Here is a 25,487-nt window from a genome sequence, read left to right as displayed (position 1 = left end):
GATATGTTGTCAGACTTGCCCTTTATCTCATTACCTTTGGTGTTTTTTCCAGCTGGAACAGGAAATCACCAAGAAAGGATATTTCAAGCATCAGCTAACAGGACGGCAGGTTTCCCTGACCCACCTGGCTCCCCGAGCAGTATCAGATGGAGCTGAAGCCTCGCCAGTGAGCCCGGCTATTGTGGATTGGGAAATCTGGTCCTTAGTCTATGCTGGCAGAAATGATTAAATGATTCTTAGGATTAAGGTAGGGTCACTGGGAGGTACAAATGATTCATGCGCTCGGCTGCTAACTGAAGGTTTGGCGGTTCAAGTACGCCCAGCTGCACCACTGTGGAAGAAAGGCCTGGGGATCAACTTCTGAAAAATTAGCCATTGAGAACCTTATGGAGCACAGTTCCATTCTGTCATGCATGGGGTCGTCATAGGTTGGAGTCAACCCAACAGTAGCAGGTTTGGCTTTAGGAGTAAGAAAGGGAAGCATAGAGGAGTATTGTACTTTGACTTCTGGTCTCAGCTTCATTTACAGCTCTAGTGACTAGCTCCATCCATGTTCCATAACCCCTGCAAATAGTCCATTGTTTATGTGACAGTTTTAGCTAGATGCATTCCTGTGCATTACACGTGGCATCCCTGATGTATATACAGTATGTATACAGTCTAAATGGGCCGGTGGAACACAGCCCATTGCTTCTTAATGCTCTATGTCTAGCTATAATAGGTACTTAGCAGGAAAGCCTCTGAAAATGATTTGTGTCATCTCATTTTTGCTTATTACACAGAGTAGCTTGCTGCCTTTATTCTGTATACTTACAAGTCCAACTCAGGTAGGCAGGTCTCTCAGCTTTCAAACCTAAGGAGAAGAGCGTCTGAATTTTTTCTGGTCTTGCTAATACTGTTAAAAGCTGTTCTGACGATAGCTTTTATGAGAGGAAATGCTTTCTGATGAAAATTTCCTTGTTAGCGCACTCCTGAGAAATTCTGGGTCAGATCAAACTGAACCAAATTTGTCTCCTGCTTGATTAAAAAAAAAAAAAAAGAAGTTTTTTCTTTTTTTTGTTGATACAGCCCTCCTCTGCAGCCTGTCCCAGAGTCTGGGCCTCTCAAGACGCTCGTTGCTTCTCCAGTAAGCATTGTGCAGAAGCAATCTTAGTCAAAATCTCCATAAAACTAGGGGATCTCTCTGGAATGTTCTGCCTTTAACTTCTGCCTTTTTATAATGAGTTAATTCTTCTTCTCTTAAATTCCTATTAGTTTTAAGATATTTGAACCTTGTTAACTATATATAGCTAATAAAGTTCAAATAACTTAAATATATATACGGAGCCTTGGTGATGCAGTGGTTAAGCACTTAGGTGCTAACTGAAAGGTCGGCAGTTCGAACCCACTAGCTGCTCCAAGGAAGAAAGATGTGGCAGTCTGCTTCCATAAAGATTACAGCCTTGGAAACCCTATGGGGCAGTTCCGCTGTTTCCTATAGGGTCGCTATTAGTTGGAATCAACTTGACAGCAACATTTTTATATATAACCTACCACTGCCATTGAGGCGATTCCAACTCATAGTGAACATATAAGACAAGGTAGAACCGCCCTAGAGGTTTTCCAAGACTGTAAATCTTTATGGAAGCAGACTGCCACATCTTTGTTTTTATGTTGTAGTCCTCAGTGCATGCAAATATACACCCTATTGGTTGGAGATTTGAGCCTACTCAAAAGAAAGGCTTGTGATCTGCTTCTGAAAAATCAGCCATTGAAAACCCTGTGGAGAACAGTTCTACTCTGGCACACCTGGGGTTGTCATGAGCCAGAATTGACTCACTGGTTTACAGGCAACTGACAATGTGCTGTGTGTCCAGAAACCAACAAACACAGGATTTGCCTCTACTGCGTTTTGTCATTCTTCCTGAGGGAGAAAGTTGGGCCAGCGCTTCCTCCTTACTGCTGCCTTCTCCTGCTCTCTGCTCTCTCCTTGACCTCCTTACACATCAAATTCCCTGTCACTGTGGGAGTCGAAAGCACTTGCATTCATTTTAGCAGGTATGAGAAAAGAAAAGAAAAAAAGAATTCTCCTTGTCTATTTTTCCTCTTACTCTGGTAAACGCCAACAGCGCCTCATTGAATGGACGGCATTTCTGTTTCAGCTGTCCTTGGATTCTTTGTTTTCTTTATTTTTGGAAGTTGCCAGCAATGTTATTTCTGAAAAACTGTTCATGATTCATCTTTCAGGCCTACTAAGAAAAGTCATGTCAGCTCATGCCCTTTATGCAGTAGGGGAAGGCATTTCGAGATGGGGTATTCATAAAATACTCCACAATCAAGTCTTTCTGAGCGCACAATCAATTCACCAAACTTAGAGATTTGTTTTTTAAGTGCATAAATAAAAATAACCCTCAAATGGGCAGTCACAAACTTCCAGTGTAGTATAACCCACTAAGTTAACGTGAAGTCCCAGAAACAAGGAAGGAGTGAATGTAATACAGCTAATAAAATGCAAATATCTTAAAACTAATTGGAATTTGAAAAAAAGAAGAAGATGAAGAAAAATTAACAAATTACAAAAAGGCAGAAGTTAAAGCGATCATTCCAGAGAGATCCCTAGTGAGCACTAGGAGAAATCATTAAACCAAATGAATGCAACATTGTCGTGGGCTGGAACAGGCAGGTTGCCATGGAGTAATGAGCCACACACAGTCTCTCGGCACCTTCATCACTCCCCAATTTTGGGTGAAGTAACTTTGGAAGTGGAATCAACTTGTTTAAGGACAGAAACCTCATCAGAGCAATGTTTACTGTTGAAAAGTGTTCTCTACAAAATGTGACATTCTTGGCTTCCTCCAATGAGGCATAGCTAAGGAAGAGAGGCACGCTCTCATTAAGAACTGTTGTGACATATCACCACCACCCGTTTGTCAATTTGTCGTACTGCGGTGGCTGGGGTGTTGCTGTGATGCTGGAAGACATGCCGCCAGTATTTCAAATACCAGCAGGGTCACCCATGGTGAATAGTTTTCAGCAGAGCTTCCAGACTAAGAAGAAAGGCCGGGTGAGCTACCTCCAAAAACCAGCCAGTGAGAACCCTGTGGTTCATGACAGAATATCATCGGATGTAGTGCTGGTAGGTGAGCATCCTAGGTTGGAAGGCATTATAGAGTGACCCAACAATGGACTCAGACATCCAATGGTCATGCAGATGGTGCAGGACCAGGCGGTGCTTTCGCTTCTCCATGAGTCGAAGCCTCCTTGACAGCAGCTAACAACAGCAACGTGACATGTTCAACAGTCCCAACATATGGGCCCCACATGCAGGTAGTGTGTTTAGGGGCAAAGCAGAATGTAGTTAATTAAACCTTGATAATGTGAAATAATTTAAAAGAGCCTTAAAATACCAAGTGTCTTGACATGGAAGGAGAAGTTGAGAAGGACATCCATTCTTTATTATCTATTTGTTTAATGTTACTTGACTGAAATCCTTTACAAAGAAGGCAAACACAGAATAATTCTTGCTGAACAAATAACTATAAGGACACCTGAGCTGACAGTTAATTTATTGAATGCTTTTCCTTGTGTTATAGAATATAAATGACAACAATACGTACCCACACACTCTTGACTTTGTAATTTATTATTAGCATTGTGAGACAGTCATATCTTGACTTTAAGTGTCTTGCAGTGTAATGGTCTTTTGAATGGGAGGCTTGTCTTTTTAGACCTGGGTAAGCAGTTCCATTTTCATGGAACACAACCGTTGTTTGTAAATGTGGTTCCATTTCTTATTAATCCGTTCAAGAGCCTTGCTGCATCTATTCATGTCTCTTTTGCCTTTTTTTTCCCCCCAAACCCTGGAAATATTTTCCTCAGTATAGACTAAAGCAATTCAATTTTAAGCATTCAGAACCTTAAACCTTAATGGCCAACTGCTTGAAACGTTTTGGAAATCATTTTGGATAAACATCCACACTTTCCTAACACTTTGATGGTTATGATCATTAAAGTACTATGCCATTAACGGAAGATTATAAATCAAAGCACTTAGGAGAGGAGAAATGAAATTAGAAAAGGGTCCCAGTAGGATGGATTATCGAATAAAAACAATATCTTCTTAAGATTCAGTGGATCCCATGATCATCAGAATTTCCAGTGACAAATCAGATTTTCTTTCTGTTATGGATTGTATTATGCCCCCCTCCAAAAAAAGGTATGTTGAAATTCTATGTACCTTTAAATATGGCCCTGTTTGGAAATAGAGGTTTTCTTTTGTTATGTTAATAGAGCCACACCAAGGTAAGGTGGATCCTAAACCTAATCATTACCGAGTGGTTATTGTTGTTAGGTGCCCTCGAGTTGGTTCCAACTGGTGGCGACACTATGCACAACAACAAAATACTGCCCAGTCCTGCGCCATCCCATCCTTAGAATCATTATTACTCTTGAGTCCGTTGTTGCAGCCACTGTGTCAACCCACCTCATTGAGGGTCTTCCTCTTTTCCGCTGACCCTGTACTCTGCCAAGCATGATGTCCTTCTCCAGGGACTGATCCCTCCTGACAACATGTCCAAAGTATGTAAGATGAAGTCTCGCCATCCTTGCCTCTAAGGAGCATTCTGGCCGCACTTCTTCCAAGACAGATTTGTTTATTCTTTTGGCAGTCCCTGGTATATTCAATATTCTTCACCAACACCACAATTCAAAGGTGTCAACTCTTCTTCGGTCTTCCTTATTCATTGTCCAGCTTTCACATGTATATGATGTGATTGAAAATACCATGGCTTGGGTCAGGCGCACCTTAGTCTTCAAGGTAACATCTTTGCTTTTCAACACTTTAAAGAGGTCCTTTGCAGGAAAGGACATGCTGCAAAGGACCTCTTTTGAGTGGTTATCTTATAAAAACAGCAGAACATACACAGAGACACACACACAGGAGAAGACGGACCCTACGTGAGAACTCATCTACAAGCCGAGGAGCACCAAGGGTCACCAGCAGACACCAGAAACTAGGAGTGAGGCCACAGGAGAAACTGGCACAGCTGAGGCTCTGATCTGGATTTTTAGCTTCCAGAAATGAGAAAATAGGTTTCTGTTTTTTAAAACCACTCGTGTGGTATTTTTTGCCACTGTGGCACTTGGTAGCCAAGACAGTCATCCTTATTACAATTTTTGGAAAGTGTTGGAGATGTGCATTGTTTGACCCATTCAGAGCAGGAGGAAGGGCAAGGCCCCTGCGATTTTGATACTTGATAAACCAAGCCCATTATTAGGGTCCCATGCCCTCTCTTCCCACCCTGTGTATCTTGGACTCGTTTCCCCTCCAGCCTCACCTCATCGCCCCTCCCTACAGCACCAGCCCAGTCATACTGGCTTCCCTTCTGTTCTGTGACCATGACGAACCTGCCTCCTGCCAGGCTCTCCGGATTTGTGCTTCTTTTTGCCTGGAATGCTCTGTCTCCAGCCATTTGAGTAGCTGGTTTGTTTCCACTCTTCACAGCTTGTCTCAAGATGTACTTCACTTTGTAGATTGTTTCCAAAGACAATTAGTCTGTCTCTGCACAAGTACGCCAATCCTCTCATCCAAAGGTGGAACTTGTTTCCCTTCCTCTTGAATCTCGGCTGGTCTTACCTCTCTCTTTGACTAGCAGGATGCAGCAGAAGTGACATCCTGGGAACTCCAAGCCAGGCCTTCAGAAGCTATGTAGCTCTTGCTTTTGTTCTGTTGGGATTCAGACTTTAGCTCATGTTAAAAACCTCATACCGTCACATGTCAAGGAAAAGAGAATGGCGTTTTTTAGTAGCTTCAGTGGATTAGAGGGAGGTTATTCTTTCCCGGAATTATCAGAAAGCAGCCTCTCTAGTCTCACTAACACTGGTTGGGTTCTGCAACCATCTCTGAACCAGTATCTGTGGGCAGGAAGAAGAGACACATCTATTGCCTTAATGCAGCTGGGGTGCAAGAGAAGGTGTCTCATTTTTGCAGAACGAGCAACCACTTAGATGTATCAGAAGGGAATAAATCACGGCCATCACCTCCAGACTGTTTTTAGCAGTTTAAATAATACATATTGGGAAAGTCTACCCATATTTATGACCCAGAGATTTGCTATTTACTCCTTCTTCTGCCTCAGGTTTTTGACTCAGCAACAATACAATGTGTAAATCTGCCAGTGAAGACATTTCCTGGAAATTTGAATTCATGACTTGAAATATTTGCAGTAGTTTTCTCTAGGAGAGTGTTTCTTACTATGTTAGGTATGTCCCAGACTGTATCTTTTCATGTTTTTATCTCTAATATCTAACCCAGTCTTGCACATGGTAGAAGCAATGTATTTTGGGAAAATACAAATACTTATAATGACTGCTGGTTTTTTCCCCCCACTTTTAAAGAGGAAATAAAATCTATGCATTTAAAGCTATTGAAATAGTCTCAAAGTGTAGAAAATTTTAAAGAAGGTTGTTCAACAAATATAAGGTGTCAAAATAGAATTCATTTGAGTAGAATTCAATAAGTCTTCAGAATTTGAGAAGGAATATGATGAATGCTTTGGGGGAATATGAAACAGAGTTTAGTTTATGCTGTATTTATTTTGCAGTTCTCAAGGGTAAATGGAAGACTTTTTGGATTTTTTCCATTGAGGGCTTGGAGCCCCAAAATTAAATTTATGTTATGGGTTAATTTACTGTTTTGGAGAAAATTAGGATTAATAAATCATTAATTTTTCTTTCTTAGTAAACAATGTTAGACCTCTGAATTCTTAGCTCCAAGGTGGTTTACATGTCAGCGCCCTCCGAGTTCTTAGCTCTGAGGTGGTTTACATGTCACCGCCCTCCGAGTTCTTAGCTCTCAGGTGGTTTACATGTCAGCACCGTCTGAGTTCTTAGCTGTAGGGTGGTTTACATGTTAGAACCCTCTGAGGCCTTAGCTCTAAGGTGGTCTACATGTCAGCACCCTGTGGCCTGGGCTTCCTAGGAAGCATTTCATCAACACAGTCACCACATGTCACTAAATCTCATGGCTCAGTGGGAAAAACCATTCATCAGAAGCTGTTGTCACAAAGTACCATAAAACAACAACAAAAACATCCATAACCCTTATTTCTCTTTCATCCCTTCTTCTTGTCCTCTTCTATTTTCTTCCATACCTTCTTTATTTTCTTTTTCTACCTTTGTCTGCAACTAGTTATTTTTGGTGTAATGACTCTGTGTATTCCTTCAATCTTCTTTTGATACTTCCTGTGTCATTTAATATTTTCCCCCATAGAATCCTTCACTATTGCAACTCGAGGCTTGAATTTTTTCCTCAGTTCTTTCAGCTTGAGAAATGTCAAGCATGTTCTTCCCTTTTGATTTTCTATCTCTAGCTCTTTGCACACATCATTATAATACTTTACTTTGTCTTCTCAAGCTGCCCTTTTAAATCTTCTGTTCAGCTCTTTTACTTCATCGTTTCTTCCTTTTGCTTTAGCTGCTCGACATTCGAGAGCAAGCCTCAGAGTCTCCCTTGACATCCATATTGGTATTTTATTTCTTTCCTGTCTTTTCAATGACCTCTTGCTTTCTTCACATATGATGTCCTTGATGTCATTCCACAACTCATCTAGTCTTTGGTCATTCGTGTTCAAAGTGTCAAATCTATTCTTGAGATGGTCTCCAAATTCAGGTGGGATATACTCAAGGTCGTACTTTGGCTCTCGTGGACTTGCCCTGATTTTCTCCAGTTTCAGCTTGAACTGGCATATGAGCAATTGACGGTCTGTTCCACAGTTGGCCTCTAGCCTTGTTTTTACTGATGATATTGAACTTTTCCATCATCTCTTTCCACAGATGCAGTAGATTTGATTCCTGTGTATTTCATCTGGTGGGGTCCATGTGTATAGTTGCTGTTTATGTTAGTGAAAAAAGGTATTTGCAATGAAAAAGTCATTGGTCTTGCAAAATTCAATCACACGATCTCCATCATCATTTCTATCACCAAGGCCATATTCTCCAACTACGGTTCCTTCTTCTTTGTTTCCAACTTCTGCGTTCCAACCACCAGTAATTATCAATGCATCCTGATTGGATGTTCAATCAATTTCAGACTGCAGAAGCTGATAAAAATCTTCAAGTTCTTCATCTTTGGCCTTAGTGTTTGGGGCAAAAATTTGAATAATGGTCGTAATTAACTGGTCTTCCTTGTAGGCGTATGTATTTTATCCTATCACTGACAGCATTGTACTTCAGGATACATCTTGAAATGTCCTTTTTGATGACGAATTCAACAGCATTCCTCTTCAAGTTGTCATTCCCTGCATAGTAGACTATATGATTGTCCGATTCAAAATGGCCAATACCAGTCCATTTCAGCTCACTAATGCCTAGGATATCGATGTTTATGCATTCCATTTCATTTTTGACCATTTCCAAGTTTCCTAGACTCATGCTTTGTACATTCCAAGTTTCAATTATTAATGGATGTTTGCAGCTATTTCTTCTCATTTTGAGTGGTGCCACATCAGCAAATGAAGGTCCCAAAAGCTTTACTCCATCCATGTCATTAAGGTTGACTCTAGTTTGAGAAGGCAGTTCTTCCCCAGTCATCTTTTGAGTGCCTTCCAACCTGGGAGGCTCATCTCCCAGCACTATATCAGACAATGTTCCCCTGCTATTCATAAGGTTTTCACTGGCTAATTCTTTTCAGAAGTAGACTGCCAGGTCTTTCTTCCTAGGAATACATAGAGTCATTATACCAAAAATAGTCGACATTCAACCATTTCAAGAGGTAGCCTATTATAGGGAACCAGTGGTACTGAAGGAAGAAGTCCAAGCTTCACTGAAGACATTGGCAAAAAACAAGGCTCCAGGAATTGACAGCATATCAATTGAGATGTTTCAACAAACGGATGCAGCACTACAAGTGCTCACTCATCTATGTCAAGGAATTTGGAAGACAGCTACCTGGCCAACCAGCTGGAAGAGATCCATATTTACACCAATTCCAAAGAAAGGTGACCCAACCGAATGTGGAAATTATCGAACAATATCATTAATATCATATGCAAGCAAAATTTTGCTGAAGATGATTTAAAAGCAGGTGCAACAGTATACTGACAGTGAACTGCTAGAAATTCAGGCCAAATTCAAAAGAGGACATCATTGCTGATGTCAGATGGATCCTGGCAGAAAGCAGAGAATACCAGAAAGATGTTTACCTGTGTTTTATTGACTATGCAAAGGCATTCAACTGTGTGGATCATAACAAATTATGGGTAACATTGTGAAGAATGGGAATTCCAAAACCATTAATTGTGTTCATGAGGAACCTGTACATAGATCAAGAGGCAGTTGTTCAGACAGAGCGACAGAAAGAGGGGATACTGCATGGTTTAAAGTCAGGAAAGGCATGCATCGGGGTTGTATCCTTTCACCATACCTATTCAATGTGTATACTGAGCAGATAATCCGAAAAGCTGAACTATATGAAGAAGAATGGGGCATCAAGATTGGAGGAAGACTCATTAACAACGTGCACTATGCAGATGACACAACCTTGCTTGTTGGAAGTGAAGAGGACTTGAAGCACTTACTGATGAAGATCAAAGACCATAGCCTTCAGTATGGATTACACCTCAACAAAAAGAAAATAAAGATCCCCACAACTGGACTAGTAAGCCACATCATAATAAACAGAGAAAAGATTGAAGTTTACAGGATTTCATTTTACTCGGATCCACAATCAATACCCATGGAAGCAGCAGTCAAGAAATCAAAAGACGCATTGCATTGAACAAATCTGCTGCAAAGGACCTCTTTAAAATGTTGAAAAGCAAAGATGTCGCCTGGAAGACTAAGGTGCTCCTGTCTCAAACCATGGTATTTTCAATCACATCGTATGCATGTGAAAGCTGGACAATGAATAAGGAAGACTGAAGAAGAATTGACGCCTTTGAATTGTGGTGTTGGTGAAGAATATTGAATATACCATGGACCGTCAAAAGAACGAACAAATCTGTCTTGGAAGAAGCACAACCAGAATGTTCTTTAGAAGCAAGGATGGCGAGACTGCGTCTTACATGCTTTGGACATGTTGTCTGGAGGAATCAGTCCCTGGAGAAGGACATCATGCTTGGTAAAGTACAGAGTCAGTCAGTGAGATAGAATGACACAGTGGCTGCAACAATGGGCTCAAGCATAACAATGATTGTAAGGGTGGTGCAGGTCAAGGCAGTGTTTTTTCCGTGGTACATAGGGTCGCTATGAGTCAGAACTGACTCGATGGCACCTAACAACAACAACGACAACAACCTTTGTCTGCATGTTCATCTTCTAGTTCACTCAGATCTCTGTCCTCTCCCCTCTACAGCATCATCTACTTTATTGACTCAATTTCCTCATCACCTTGCCGCTTCATACCTCCATGCAGTCTGGCTTTGTCTCCATGCTCTCTTGAGAATGTCTATTCACTCACTCAGATCCTGAATGAGCACCCATAGGTGCTCACACTCAATGATGAACACAGAGAGTTCACAATATGGCAATTCCCAGGTTTTCAATTCCAATACTCAGTTGTCTGTTCTTACCGAATACATCCTCCTTGGCTGCTGTCCTTTATGGTCATGTTGCTCACCCTCTTTTTTTAAAACCCTCTCTTCTGTTTATTCATTACGGAGTAACTCAGAAATAAAGTATGCCTGATGTAAGACCCAGTGCAGTTGGTCTCACTACTTTATAATTTCAATTCTTCTTCTTATGACTACTCTGCCTTTTTCTTCTGAAGGAGAATCTAGCATGGAACCAATGGGCATTATTTACCAGGTTGGTTAATCCTACTCCCAAGGATCTAATTCTCACACCTCTGTGATGTAGTTAGTTTATAAATAAGGAGAATGAGTCACAGTGATATTGTCTAAATTGCCAAATAGTAGAGTCCAGACATAAACAGATATTTATGCCATTGACATAAACCATGACAATATGCTTCTACTTTTGACGTGTACAGTGAGAATGGAAGGTGAATACAGATTACTACAGCTATTTTGCATAAGGGAAGAAAAAACTGAGGTTTGAAGAAGCTAAGGGGGAATGCTCTAGGTGGTGTAGCGTGAAGAATTTAGCAATGGACAGTGGTTGCTTAAGTTTCAAGCTCTCTCCAATATTTCTTATTCCTGAGAATGATTTCTTTGGTAGTCATGATGAAGCTGTGTGTCAAGACTGTATTAGCGCTAATTATATAAAAAAAAAATCAAACATTAGTAGCCAAACATAAAAAAGTTGTATTCTTACTTATACTTAACGTGCAAAATATGTAATTGAATTCATCCTATTTAGAAACACTGTATCACGTGTTGATTCCAGTGTGCCCCTGACAATGGTGCCATATTCTCTCACACTCAGGACTGTGATGAATGGCCATGACATCACTTTTACGGCAGGTCGTATAGACCTCTTTTGGGAAAAGCCCAGTCAAGGGAGGCAAAGCCTACAGTGTCTATGTAGCCACGGCTGCTGTTCCCTCTCCAGGAGACAGGATTTAACTCAGGGCATCCATGAAATGGAGCCCTGGTGGTGTGGTGATGAAGTGTTTGTCTGCTAACCGAAAGGTTGGCAGCTGCATTCCACCAGTCACTCTTGGAAACTCTTTAGGGCAGATCCACTCTGTCCTATAGGGTTGCTATGAGTCAGAAACCATTCAAAGGTGTGGGTTTCCATGAAATCCCAAATTAAAGGGTAGAGCCTATTATCTCTAGTCATCAAAACTTTTCTGAGGAATTGCTATTGCAATGTGTTGCGTGTTATTACTCTCCGTTTTTACTTAAAGAGAAATGTAATGCCTGTTGGATCAAAGGCAGGAATCAATAAGGTGGAGAATTAGTACTTGACAGAATGCCTCCAAAACCACTGTGTCATAATATAAGAAGCAAGACAGATAAGAATTGGATGCAACAGACCTGGCCTCTTACATTTTTTACAAAACCCAAAGCTACAGTACACCACCCCAGGCCTCTTTCTCAGAACCAGCTCATTGCCCACTGTTTTTGTACACATTGTTTTCTGCTCTCTCCCACTTTTCCTTCCTCTCTGTAGGTAGCGTCACTGTTTTACAGGTCGAGCTGGCACAGTGTGAGTTACAGCGGCAGAGCAGCATGACGATCCCGGCTGCCCTACGGTTGCATTCGGTGTGTTCTGCCTTGGGAAGCCTGACGTTCCTTCCACCCACGCAGCCCTTCCCATCCATCGGATTGCCCGCCGCCATCTGCAGACGCGCCGCAGCGCTGAGATTTCTGTGTCGCTATTTAAGGCTCTTAGGTTTGGCAATTTCGGGCTGTTCATCTGGCCAAACAATAATATGCTAATTAACCTGCTTGACCTAAATTACACAGCGCTTGAGGATGTTCCGCCAACCCAATCGCTCAACCGGCTGCGCTGCCTGACCCGCAGTTCTGCGCGCACCGGCCTTCCGTCAGGAAACAAACGGAGAGCAGGCTGCTGCACTCCGTCATTCAGGAGGGAATTAATTATCTGCAGTTTACCGAAGGAAATTTATATTTCATTTGTTTTTTATGATTATACCAATATTTCACAATTAATGTGCACACTGGCAGGGGCCAGAAATTTACTTTCTTTTCCAGGATTATCTGTATTGTTTAGTTTGCTGAAACACTGAAAAGGAAGTGTAGACATTGGCGTTTATTCTAACTCCTGCACTGGATGTGAAATTCAAGATTCACGTGTGAATTCAGAGTTGATGGCCACCAGAAGCTATACACAAAGTTTTATATGTGTGTGTCCACAGGGGAGCCCTGGGGATGCAGTGGTTAAGAACTTGGCTGCTCTCCAAAAGGTCAACAGTTTGTACCCATCAGCCACATCTTGGAAACCCTATGGGGCAGTTCTGCTCTGTCCCATAGTGTTACTATGAGTTGGAATCGACGTGAGGGCAATGGGGGTGGGTGTCCATAGTATTTTACTGGGAGACATTTTCTTAAAGTCTCAAAACCAGTTCCTGATTGGGGGAAAAAAAAAAAAAAATCATTGGCTACTCATGATGGTCCTTTCTTTAATAATCTCCTTTCTGTAAGCCCATGTGTCTGGTTTCCTTATGATTATTTGATATGTAATGCTGATTGATGGTTTATTGGCATAACCACCCACCACCAACAATCTCTCACCTAAGCAGAGTTCAAATAAATGAAACTCTCTGATAACCAGAGACAAATTAAAACACTGGTGCTATTGGGGCACATTATTGCAGGGGAGCTCTTAAAGGGCTAAAATTTCTAACAAGTTCAACGCAGTGCTAAAATTCCTCAGAGACCAGAGACTAAAATCTCCTGATATCTCTTGATGACAGAGGAACAAGAGAAGAACTTAGAGAAAGCAAATTATCTGGTAGAGAGAAGAGAAGTTAAGAGAAACAAATGGAAAATGGAAGAGAATGTATAGAAAATTACCAGGGATCTTTTTAAAAAGCATGAATATGTATGCAATAAAGAGAAGCAACCAGAAAGCTAGCTGCATGCTCCTGCAGACACAGCTCCTCATAGGAATCACCTGGGGCTCTCCTTAAGCTTCTATGTTGCAATTAATCATTTTTGTATGGCCTTTCTAACCATGGTCTTGTAACTCTCTCAAAATGATTGCAGGAACTATGGAAACTGAGTGATTTATAATCTACCAAGGGGTTTGGTCAGCTCTGGTCTGGGTAGGAGGACCATATGTTGTAACTGACAAGGAGTAGGAAACCCTGGTGGTGTAGGGGTTAAGTGCTATGGCTGCTAACCAAGAGACCAGCAATTCAAATCCACCAAGAGCATCTTGGAAACTCTTTGGCGGCAGTTCTACTCTGCCCTATAGGGTTCCTATGAGTTGCAATTGACTCAACGGCAATGGTTTTGGCTATTTGATTTGGAGGCTTACATACCAAAAAGAATTGGTTGACATTCAACCATTTCAGGTAGCATATGATCAGGAACCAATTGTACTGAAGAAAGAAGTCCAACCTGCACTGAAGGCATTGGCGAAAAACAAGGCTCCAGGAATTGACAGAATATCAATTGAGATGTTTCAACAAATGGATGCAGTGCTGGAGGTACTCAGTTGTCTATGCCAAAAAATTTGGAAGACAGCTGTCTGGCCAACTGACTGAAAGAGGTCCATATATGTGCCTATTCCCTACAAAGGTGATCCAAGTGAATGCAGAAATTACTGAACAATATCATTAATATCACACAAAAGTAAAATTTTGCTGAAGATCATTCAAAATGGGCTGCAGCTGTATATTGACAGGGAACTGCCAGAAATTTAAGCCAGATTCAGAAGAGGATGTCGAACCAGGTATATCATTGCTGATGTCAGATAGATCCTGGCTGAAAGCAGAGAATACCAGAAAGATATTTACCTGTGTTTTATGGACTATGCTAAAGCATTCGATTGTGTGGGTCATATGAAATTATGGATAACGTTGCAAAGAATGGGAATTCCAGATCACTTAATTTTGCTCATGAAGAACCTGTACATAGATCAAGAGGCAGTTGTTTGAACAGAACAAGGGGATGCTGCTTGGTTTAAAATCAGGAAAGGTGTGCGTCTGGGTTGTATTCTTTCACCATACCTATTCAGTCTGTACCTTGAGCAAATAATCCAAGAAGCTGAACTATATAAAGAAGAATGAGGTATCAGGATTGGAGGAAGACTCATTAACAACCTGCATTATACAGATGACACAACCTTGTTTGCTGAAAATGAAGAGGACTTGAAGTACTTACTGATGAAGATCAAAGACCACAGTATTTAGTATTGATTAAAACTCATCATAAAGAAAATGAAAATCCTCACAACTGAATCAATAAGTGACATGTTAAAGGGAGAAAAGATTGAAATTGTCAAGGATTTCATTTTACTTGGGTCCACAATCAACATACATGGAAGCAGTAATCAGGAAATCGAAAAATGCACTGCATTGGGCAAATCTGCTGCAAAAGACCTCTTTAAAGTTTTGAAAAGCGAAGATGTCACCTTGAAGACTAAGGTGCACCTGACCCAAGCCAGGGTATTTTCAGTTGCCTCATATGCATGTGAAAGCTGGACAATTAATAAGGAAGACCAAAGAAGAACTGACACCCTTGAATTTTGATGTTGGTGAAGAATATTGAATATACCACGGACTGCCAAAGAAGTACAACCAGAATGCCCCTTAGAGGCAAGGATGGTGAGACTACATCTCACATAGTTTGGACATGTTATCAGGATATCTCAATCCCTGGAGAAGGACATCATGCTTGGTAGGGTAGAGGGTCAGTAAAGGAGAGGAAGTCCCTCAGTAAGATGGATGTGACACAGTGCCTGCAACGATGGGCTCAAGCATAACAAGGATTGTGAGAATGGTGCAGGACAGGCCAGTGTTTTATTCTGTTGCACATGGAGTCACTACGAGTTGAAATCGACTTGACAGCGTCTAACAACAACAACAACAGGCTTACATAAGGACTAACCCCACAGAGATGCAGGCGGACCTCTCTACCATCAATAAGAATAGTCAGGGGTGGAGTGTGTTTTGGACCAAGGACCCATGGTCCCTGCACTGAGAATCTCCCAGACTCAGAAGAAAGCAAATGCTGAAGATGACACAAGATGACAGGAGACAGTTTGGGTGAGCCGGCCCCACCCACGGAACTAGAGCTGAGAGCCTTCAGGCAGGACGCTTACTGGGGGAGCTGAAAGAGCTTTACCACTGTTTTTATACAGGCTAAGCTTTTTTTTTTTTTTTAAGCGAAGCCTGCGTGTGCCCCATGCATGGGGTACATGCCTCCCCATCCCCAGGCAGCAGGAGCCCGGGTGGTATGGTGGCAAGAGAGCCCCACAGACCTGGATGGTGAGGCAGGAGCCAGCAGTGGAGCAGAAGCCTCGGGCAGCAGTGACGTGAACACGACGCCTGCCCTGAACTGTGGCGCACTTGCCCAGCTGCGTAAGAACGGGCTTGGGTAATTTGGGGAAGAGTAAGCGTTTCCCTTTGGGGAATCTGCTGTTATTATTTACTGTTTGCTTTGTATAAATAATAATAGTAATGGCTTTCACTTTGTCAAAACTGTGTATGTTTCTCATGTGTCCAGCTGCATGACAGATGAACGCAGCACCCATGGAATGGTTGATGCCAGTGGGTGTCTATGACTCATTCCCAGCATTCTCAGGGCTGCCTGGAAGCTTGAGGCACAGCCTGTCTGTGAGTGCAATGTGGACAGACACATGTACATACAGCTGCAGACTCTGATTGTAGTTCCGGGAGGAGCCTTCCTTCCTGCATTTCTAGCAAGCTCCCAATCTTCTGCCCACTCCTTGGATGCTGTGAAGAGCCTCTCCAGCCTCACACTTTGCCTCGTGTAGGTGACGCAGCCCTTTTCCTTTTCTTTCTCAGTGCACTGATGGCCCCAGCACAGGGCTCTGACTCCATAGCCCTTGCTATTACTCTTTCGCCTGTACTTCTAAAACGTCTCTTTCCTCCAGCACTCTGCTCCACACCACTGATGGAGGCTCCATTCAATGGGTAGACCACCACTCGCCAGCAGCCGTCAGTGCTCCATCACCGCGACGGTGGCGTCCACACTACCAGAATCTCATTCAGAGCCTGCTCTCTAAGTTCACGACTGACACCAATCATCATAGATTGTGCTTTCCAGGAGACAGACCCTGAGACTTTGAGATCTTTGTGGGACCCTGTGTGAGCCAAGGGAAGCCAGATGGGGCAGCATAGAAGCTGGCCTGTGATGTAGCTGCAGCACATCCTGTGAGGGAACCTTGAACTGAGGTGTCCTTTTAGAGGCATTCCAATCAAGGAGCGAAGGCCTTTGTCCCTGTACACCAGCCAGGCACACGCATAAGCACATACTCTCACACACACTATACAGCACACACATACATGCATATGCTCACACACAATACACATGTATACACACACCACACACACGCACACACACACACACACACACACCCTAAAGTCTGCCCCCAGGCAAGGGTTAACCATGGCAACTGCTTCCTTCAGCTGAGGACAATTTCTGGAGAGGGACTGAGCTAGGACAAGAAGCCAACATTCCTGGCATCTGGGGGAGTTAAAGCCTCAGTGCTGGAGGGGAAGCTGGGCAGCTCACCGCAGTGTCCACCAAAACTAAATTGCTGCTGTCGAGTTGGTTCCATCTCAAGGAGGCCCCATTTTATCAGAGTAGGACTGCACTCCACTGAGTTTTCAGGGGCTGTGATCTTTTGGAAGTATATACCGGGCCTTTCTTCCAAGGTGCCTGTGGGTAGATTCAAACCACCAGCCTTTCATTTAGTTAACTATTTGTACCACCCAGGGACTTAATGGTGTCCACTACAAACTAAAGAATGTAAATTTTTTAAAATACATAGAGTATTTTCTTTTAAAAATTTGATAAAATGTAAAAAAGTGAAGTATCCGATATGTATACATATATATTAGTTATAGATATGCATCTATATCTATATAAAGAAAAGCTAGGGAATAATTTGCACAAAAATCAATGTTATAGTTGATTAAATTCAATATCGTAGTTGACTGGGTGGAGGGAGGATTGGCTATCCGAGATGGCAAACAGGAGCTAATGAAATGTTGAAGTTCTCTTCTGAAGCTGGGTGGCTGATACATACTATTTAAAATTTGTGTGGTGTTGTTATTGTTATGTGCTGTCGAGTTGGTTCAGACTCATAGTGACCCTATAGGACAGAGTAGAACTGGGTTTTCAAGGAGTGGCAGTTTGATTCAAACTGCCGACCTTTTGGTTAGCAGCCCAGCTTTTATCTTACAATTTTGGTATATTTCACATTTTTCTTCTAAAGGAGAGAACAATGAAAGTATACACAAATGATTGGTGTTTTGGATAAACATTAAACCTAAAATAAGTCCACAGTGTGATGTGAGTGCTGAAATATTACAGTAAGGGGTTCCTAGTACCTCACTGGGGAAGAGAGAGGACCTTGTCCTGTTTGCATTATTAACATGACTCCACAGCTCCATGCATGCAGATCAAGACAATCTCACAGAAGAAGAAACTCCCAGGTATGCAGGGCTGGTTCAACATTAGAAGAACAATTAATGTAATCCACCACATAAATAACACAAAAGACAAGAATCACATGATTTTATCAATTGATGCAGAAAAGGCATTTGACAAAGTTCAACACTCATTCATGATAAAAAACATTCATTCATGATAAAAACTCTCAGCAAAATAGGAATAGAAGGAAAATTCCTCAACATAATAAAGGGCATTTACACAAAGCCAACAGCCAACATCACCCTAAATGGAGAGAGCCTGAAAACATTCCCACTGAGGTCAGGAACCAGACAAGGATGCCCTTTATCACCGCTCTTGTTCAACATTGTGCTGGAAGTCCTAGCCAGAGAAATTAGGCTAGATAAAGAATTAAAGGGCACCCAGATTGGCAAGGAAGAAATAAAATTATCTCTATTTGATGACATGATCTTATACACATAAAACACTAAGGAATCCACAAGAAAACTACTGAAACTAATAGAAGAGTTCAGCAGAGTATCGGGATACAAGATAAACATACAAAAATCACTTGGATTCCTCTACACCAACAAAAAGAACATCGAAGAGGAAATCACCAAATCATTACCATTTACAGTAGCCCCCCAAAAGATAAAATACTTAGGAATAAATCTTAACAGAGATGTAAAAGACTTATACAGTACACTTCTGCAAGAAACCAAAAGAGACTTACATAAGTGGAAGAACATACCTTGCTCGTGGATAGGAAGACTTAACATTATAAAATGTCTATTCTACCAAAAGCGATCTTTACATTTAATGCAATTCCGATCCAAATCCCAACGACATTCTTTAATGAGATGGAGAAACAAATCGCCAACTTCATATGGAAGGGAAAGAGGCCCCGGATATATAAGGCATTACTGAAAAAGAAGAACAAAGTGGGAGGCCTTACTTTACCTATTTTAGAACCTATTATACTGCCACAGTAGTCAAAACAGCCTGGTACTGGTATGACAACAGATACATGGACCAATGGAACAGAATTGAGAATCCAGCCATAAATCCATCCACATATGAGCAGTTGATATTTGACAAAGGCCCCAAAGCAGTTAAATGGGGAAAAGACAGTCTTTTGAACAAATGGTGCTGGCGTAACTGGATATCCACCTGCAAAAAAATGAAACAAGACCCATACCTCACTCCATGCACAAAACTAACTCAAAATGGATCAAAGACCTAAATATAAAATCTAAAATGATAAATATCGTGGAAGAAAAAATAGGGACAATGTTAGGAGCCCTAATACATGGCATAAACAGTATACAAAACATTATAAAAAATGTAGAAGAAAAACTAGATAACTCGGAGCTCCTAAAAATCAAACACTTATGCTCATCCAAAGACTTCACCAAAACAGTAAGAAGACTACCTACAGACTGGAAAAAAGTTTTTAACTATGATATTTCTGATCAGCGCCTGATCTCTGAAATCTACATGATATTGCAAAAACTCAACTGCAAAAAGACAAATAACCCAATGAAAAAATGGGCAAAAGATACGAATAGACACTTCACTAAAGAAGACATTCGGATAGCTAACAGATATATGAGGAAATGTTCACTCTCATTAGCCATTAGAGAAATGCAGATCAAAACTACAACGAGATTTCATCTCACTCCAACAAGGCTGGCATTAATCCAAAAAACACAAAATAATAAATGTTGGAGAGGCTGTGGAGAGATTGGAACACTTATACACTGCTGGTGGGAATGTAAAATGGTACAACCACTTTGGAAATCGATTTGGCACTGCCTTAAAAAGCTAGAAATAGAACTACCATACAATCCAGCAATCCCACTCATTGGAATATATCCTAGAGAAAAAAGGGCCCTTACACAAACAGATATATGCACACCCATGTTTATTGCAGCACTGTTTACAATAGCAAAAACATGGAAGCAACAAAGGTGCCCTTCAATGGATGAATGGATAAATAAATTATGGTATATTCACACAATGGAATACTACGCATCGATAAAGAACAGTGAGGAATCGGTGAAACATTTCATAACATGGAGGAACCTGGAAGGCATTATCCTGAGTGAAATTAGTCAGTCGCAAAAGGACAAATATTGTATAAGACCACTCTCATAAGAGCTTGAAAAATAGTTTAAACTGAGAAGAAAACATTCTTTTGTGGTTAAGAGAGGGGGGAGGGAGGGAGGGTGGGAGGGGGCATTCACTAATTAGATAGCAGATAAGAACTACTTTAGGTGAAGGGAAAGACAGCACAGAATACAGGGGAGGTCAGCACAATTGGACTAAACCAAAAGCAGAGAAGTTTCCTGAATAAACTGAATGCTTGGAAGGCCAGCCAGCATAGCAGGGGCAGGAGTCAGGGGACCATGGTTTCAGGGGACGTCTAAGTCAATTGGCATAATAATATCTATTAAGAAAACATTCTGCATCCCGCTTTGAAGAGTGGCATCTGAGGTCTTGAACGCTAGCAAACAGCCATCTAAGATGCATCAATTGGTCTCAAACCACCTGGATCAAAGGAGAATGAAGAACACCAAGGACACAAGGTGTTTACAAGCCCAAGAGACAGACAGGGCCACATGAACCAGAGACTACATCATCCTGAGACCAGAAGAACTAGATGGTGCCTGGCTACAACCAATGACTGCCCTGACAGGGAACACAACAGAGAACCCCTGAGGGAGCAGGAGAGCAGTGGGATAAAAAAAAAAAAAGTGGGATGCAGACCCCAAACTCTCATAAGACCAGACTTAATGGTCTGACTGAGACTAGAAGGACCCCAGTGGTCATGGCCCCCAGACCTTCTGTTGGCCCAGGACACGAACCATTCCCAAAGCCAACTCTTCAGACATGGATTGGACTGGACAATGGGTTGGAGAGGGATGCTGGAGAGGAGTGAGCCTCTTGGATCAGGTGGACAATTGAGACTATGTTGGCATCTCCTGCCTGGAGGGGAGATGAGAGGGGAGAAGGGTTAGAAGCTGGGGAAATGGACACGAAAAGAGAGAGTGGAGGGAGAGAGCGGGCTGTCTCATTAGGGGGAGAGTAATTGGGAGTGTGTAACAAGATGTATATGGGTTTTTGTGTGAGAGACTGACTTGATTTGTAAACTTTCACTTAAAGTGCAATAAAAATTATGTATATATATATATATAAAGAAACTGTAAAGTCAGCAACAGATATCTTGTCCAGACCAGGAAAAGTCCATCTGAACCTTTGCTCTCCCTTCAGACTTTGTAGAATTTTGTTATTTGGAAAGAATTTGACTTCTCATGAGGATGTGAATTGTAGAATAGGGAGCAATAGAGAGATCAGAAGTAAAAAAAGTCTCACAATAGGAAGACGTTTTAAATCTGACACTGAAGATAGAATTATTTCCTTAGGGCATGGTACGGTTACTGTTACTGGAAATAGAAAAAAATAAACTGAACCCCCACATGGTCTGAACACTTGGAGAAGATTTAAGAATCAGACACATAACTCGTTCCTTTATCAATTTATCCAACAGATACTTACTGACCCCGTGCAATGCCAGGTGTGTCCAAGTGCTACGGATGGAATGATAACCACACAACACATGGCACCTGCCTCATTGTCCTAAAAACGCAGTTTTCTTACTTTTTTAAATAACGAAAATAGTTTTTTGTTGAAAGAAATTTGTGCAAAACCCCAATATATAAAATAAATACAAAAATATTTTAATTGAAGTAGAAGCTTTGAGACCACTCTACCATCCACTGTCCCCAGCCCCCAACATGTTCTTCTGGCAACACACACACACACACACACACACACAGGCATGCACACACACACACACACACACAAACCTGCATACACTTACAACACATGCACACCGCAGGCACACACACAGAGGCATGCACACACACACATACGTACACACACCACACACGCATACACAAATACACACATGCATACTTATACACAACACACACACACACACAGGACCTAAAACGTTGCTACAAAAATTAGAGCTTTTAATTAGGGCTGTAGAATTTATTCAAATTGTTTGAACTAAAACACTCAGATTCCTTCCAATTTCCTATTAGATAATACAGAAAGTTGTTGACTGTATCTTTGACATATTTCACTCAGACAGGGATGAATCAACTTGGAGTCAAATGCTTCTTCATCCTCTGAAGATATATTTTACATTTTATTGTATTTCCTGTAAAATAAAATATTAGAATTCTTTGCTCATGATGAATAAAAACCCATTAAACCCATTACCAATAATTTCTTTTCATTGCTACTTGTATAGGTTGCATGCTAAATATATGCTCATTTGATTGGCTGATTATTAAAAATACGATGAAGACTTATTTAGAAATCACAATTTTACAATAAATGTTCGTTCTAGATAGAGGCCAAATCTGTGGATAATGGGTCCATTATGTTTAACAGAAGGACTTAATAGAGGTCCAGAATAAGTTGTGTTTAAATTTCCCATTCTAATTAATGTCTGTTGTATACTTGTTTATTTAGCCTCAAAAAAAATAAATCGAGCCATTGTTTACTGTAATGTATAGGTGCTCATGTTCTTTTTCCTCTCTTACATCGAAAAAATGGGGAATCATCTTTACATCTCAGAGCTCAGGCGGAGCCCTAGGCAGGAGAGCAAAATTATTCAAATAAATAACAGGTACCACCAAATGTCACCATGGAAACACAAGAGTGAGTGTCTCCATAGAAACCCTAAGCCTCCATACTTATATGTATGATGCTATCTATTTATGGTTACACTAATTTCTGCTGTTTTCAGCATTTATAACAAATATCAGAGGAAGCCTGTGATAGAAGAGTTGGGACCACAAACGTGTCCTAAATGTGACCTGAGCAGAATCTACCCATCCAGCCAGACAACCATCTGTCTGTCAGTGTATCCATGCAAAGAATACCCAGTGATTCCCGTTTCTGCCGGGCACTATTCCACACCCTTAGGATACAGTGCTAAACAAGAGATAAAGCCTCTAAGCCTGGAGAACTCCATGAAATACTTCCGTGGGAATATATATTTTAAAAGTAAAATAAAGTCAACCATAGTTCAGTGATACAATTTCTCTTACGAGCTCAGATATGGTGGATATTTTAAAATTATGATAAGTGTTGGAAACTCTGGTGGCGCAGTGGTTAAGTGCTACAGGTGCTAAACAAAGGGTCGGCAGTTCAAATCCACCAGGCGCTCCTTGGAAACTATGTGGGGCAGTTCTACCCTGTCCTATAGGGTCGCTATGAGTCAGAATCGACTTGACGGCACTGGGTTTGGGTTTTTTTTGATGGTAAGTGTGCACTGTTAACCCATTTTGCCTTTCTCCTTCTCTTCAGCATCTCCCCACAGTCTACCTGCCCACTTGCCTACTATTCAAAACCGGAGCTGTTTGTCAGAAATGCCATTTTCCTTCCTGTTTTGACGTAAGCCCCAGGTGCTATATGTTAGTATTTTGTGACATTCCTTCTCCTTGTTTTCTTAAATAATGTTGCTTCTGGTTCATTGCTCACTAGAATTTACAGGTTTATTAGTTTGAGATTGGAAGGGAAGGGGGTCCCAAGGAGCAGCTGGTGGGTGTAATAAAGATTACAGCCTTGGAAACCCTATGGGGTTGTTTTACTGTGTCCTACAGGGTCTCTATGAGTCAGAATCAACTCCACAGCAATGGGTGAGAATATCTGAAGCTTTACTAATAGTGAAATATTGGAATACACACACACACTCAAAAACACACTGATAACCACCACTCTGCTCTCGTGTAAGGCATTACATATGCCCAAACGCCTAAATTCTTATTTGAATTGTACAGATCTGCCCTTGGGATATAAGATGTCAACTCAGAGTGAAGCATAATAACCTCGTAGCTCCACAAAGGTGAATTTAAAATAGTGTTCACATTTGGCCAGTTATGGTATTTTTCTCTAGCACCGTGCATGCATTGAACTTCCAAGGAGAGTAACTTTTTCAGTAATTCCCAACAGTGTCGTCTACTGGCACACCATCATCACTCTCCATTACTGAAGACAAATCATTTCCAGACATATCTAACGAGAGTGTGGCCCATCCATAATCGTTACAAAGCCTACTGATATCTTGACATTTTATTTTCATTGCTAATAAATATACCCTCCAATAACTAAGCAAGGCCACCTCTGACCACAAAGGTTAACTTGTTTTTCTGGGAGTCCACAATTCATATTTGTTAAGGCAGACATTGAGCATTGAGGAAGGTGGTGGGGGGGCCCAGCACCATCGAGGCAGCAGTACGTAGCCCTTGTCTGGAGGCAGCCAGTTTGTTTCCATGCTAATGGTGTCATGATGGAGGAGAAATACTTTGTTGATTCCTTTTTTTCACGGGAGATGATGTTTGTATTCTCAGGCCATAGGAGGCACTCAGAAATAATGTCAAAGACCCTTGTTGTTCTTAGGTGCTGTCAAGTCGGTTCCGACACATAGCGACCCTGTGTACAGCAGAACAAAGCAGTGCCTGGTCCTGGGCCATCCTAACAATTTTTGTTATGTTTGAGCCCATTGTAGAAGCCACGGAGTCAATCCATCTCTTCAAGAGTCTTCCTCTTTTTCACTGACCCTCTACCAAGTATGATGTCCTACAGAGACTGGTCCCTCCTGATAACATGTCTAAAGTATCTGAGACAAAGTCTCCCCATCCTTGCTTGCAAGGAGCACTCAGGCTGTACTTCTTTTCAGACAGACTTGTTGGTTCCAAAACAAACCCCACTGCTGTCCAGTCGATTTCTACTCATAGTGACCCCACAGAACACAGTAGAATCGCCCATAGGGTTTCCAAGGCTGCAAATTTTTATGGAAGCAGACCATCACATTCTTCTACCGCAGAGTGGCTGGTGGGTTCTGACCTTTCACTTAGCAGCCAAGTGCTTTAATCACTGAGCCTCTGGGGCTCCCTTAGGGGGTTCCAAACCAAACCAAACCCGTTGTCACCGAGTCGATTCCGACTCATAGTGACCCTATAGAATAGAATAGAACTGCCCCCATAGGGTTTCCAAGGAGTGGCTGGTGGCTTCGAACTGCTGACCTTTTGGTTAGCAGCCGTGGCTCTTAACGTCTATACCAGCAGAACCTCTAAAATATGCCAAGCCACACACATTCGTTATAATATCTATGAATCCTTTACATTCTCCATCTCTGAGAACAGGCATTTCTCTCTTTCTGACGTGCACCTCTATGTGCATTTACTGATTAAATATGAGTTTTCCTATTATTTACCAAGCTTGAATCTCAGTGTCCTTTTGTTATGTCTAAGAAGAAAGCCACCCTTAAAATATTTACTAACATCAACTATCCGAGGAGAATACAAAGATCCTAAATACTTCCTCGCTTACTTGATTGGAGTTGATGTGTCGTTTACTAAGGAAGCCACTTTAAGAGGGTGAACGATTTGCACACGGAATTTCTAAATTTGGGGGGAG

The 25,487-nt window shown here is 41.6% G+C and overlaps 1 protein-coding gene across 2 annotated transcripts in view; it reads left to right on the top strand.

Annotated features, from left to right (window-relative positions):
* Positions 1–20,122, top strand: part of LOC135232211 (uncharacterized) — a 61,705-nt gene extending 41,583 nt beyond the window's left edge. For both annotated transcript variants that reach the window (XR_010322560.1, XM_064289592.1), the window contains exon 5: positions 53–20,122. Coding sequence is in view for 1 of the 2 variants with exons in the window: in XM_064289592.1 (XP_064145662.1) it covers positions 53–229 (177 nt within the window). In the remaining variant the exon portion in view is untranslated. The remainder of the gene's footprint in view (positions 1–52) is intronic.
* The last annotated feature ends 5,365 nt before the right edge of the window (positions 20,123–25,487 follow it).

Source organism: Loxodonta africana, chromosome 8 (assembly GCF_030014295.1).
Source record: "Loxodonta africana isolate mLoxAfr1 chromosome 8, mLoxAfr1.hap2, whole genome shotgun sequence".
Classification (NCBI taxonomy): Eukaryota; Metazoa; Chordata; class Mammalia; order Proboscidea; family Elephantidae; genus Loxodonta; species Loxodonta africana.
Note: the sequence above shows the minus strand (reverse complement) of the source record. Positions and strands in the feature narration are given on the sequence as shown.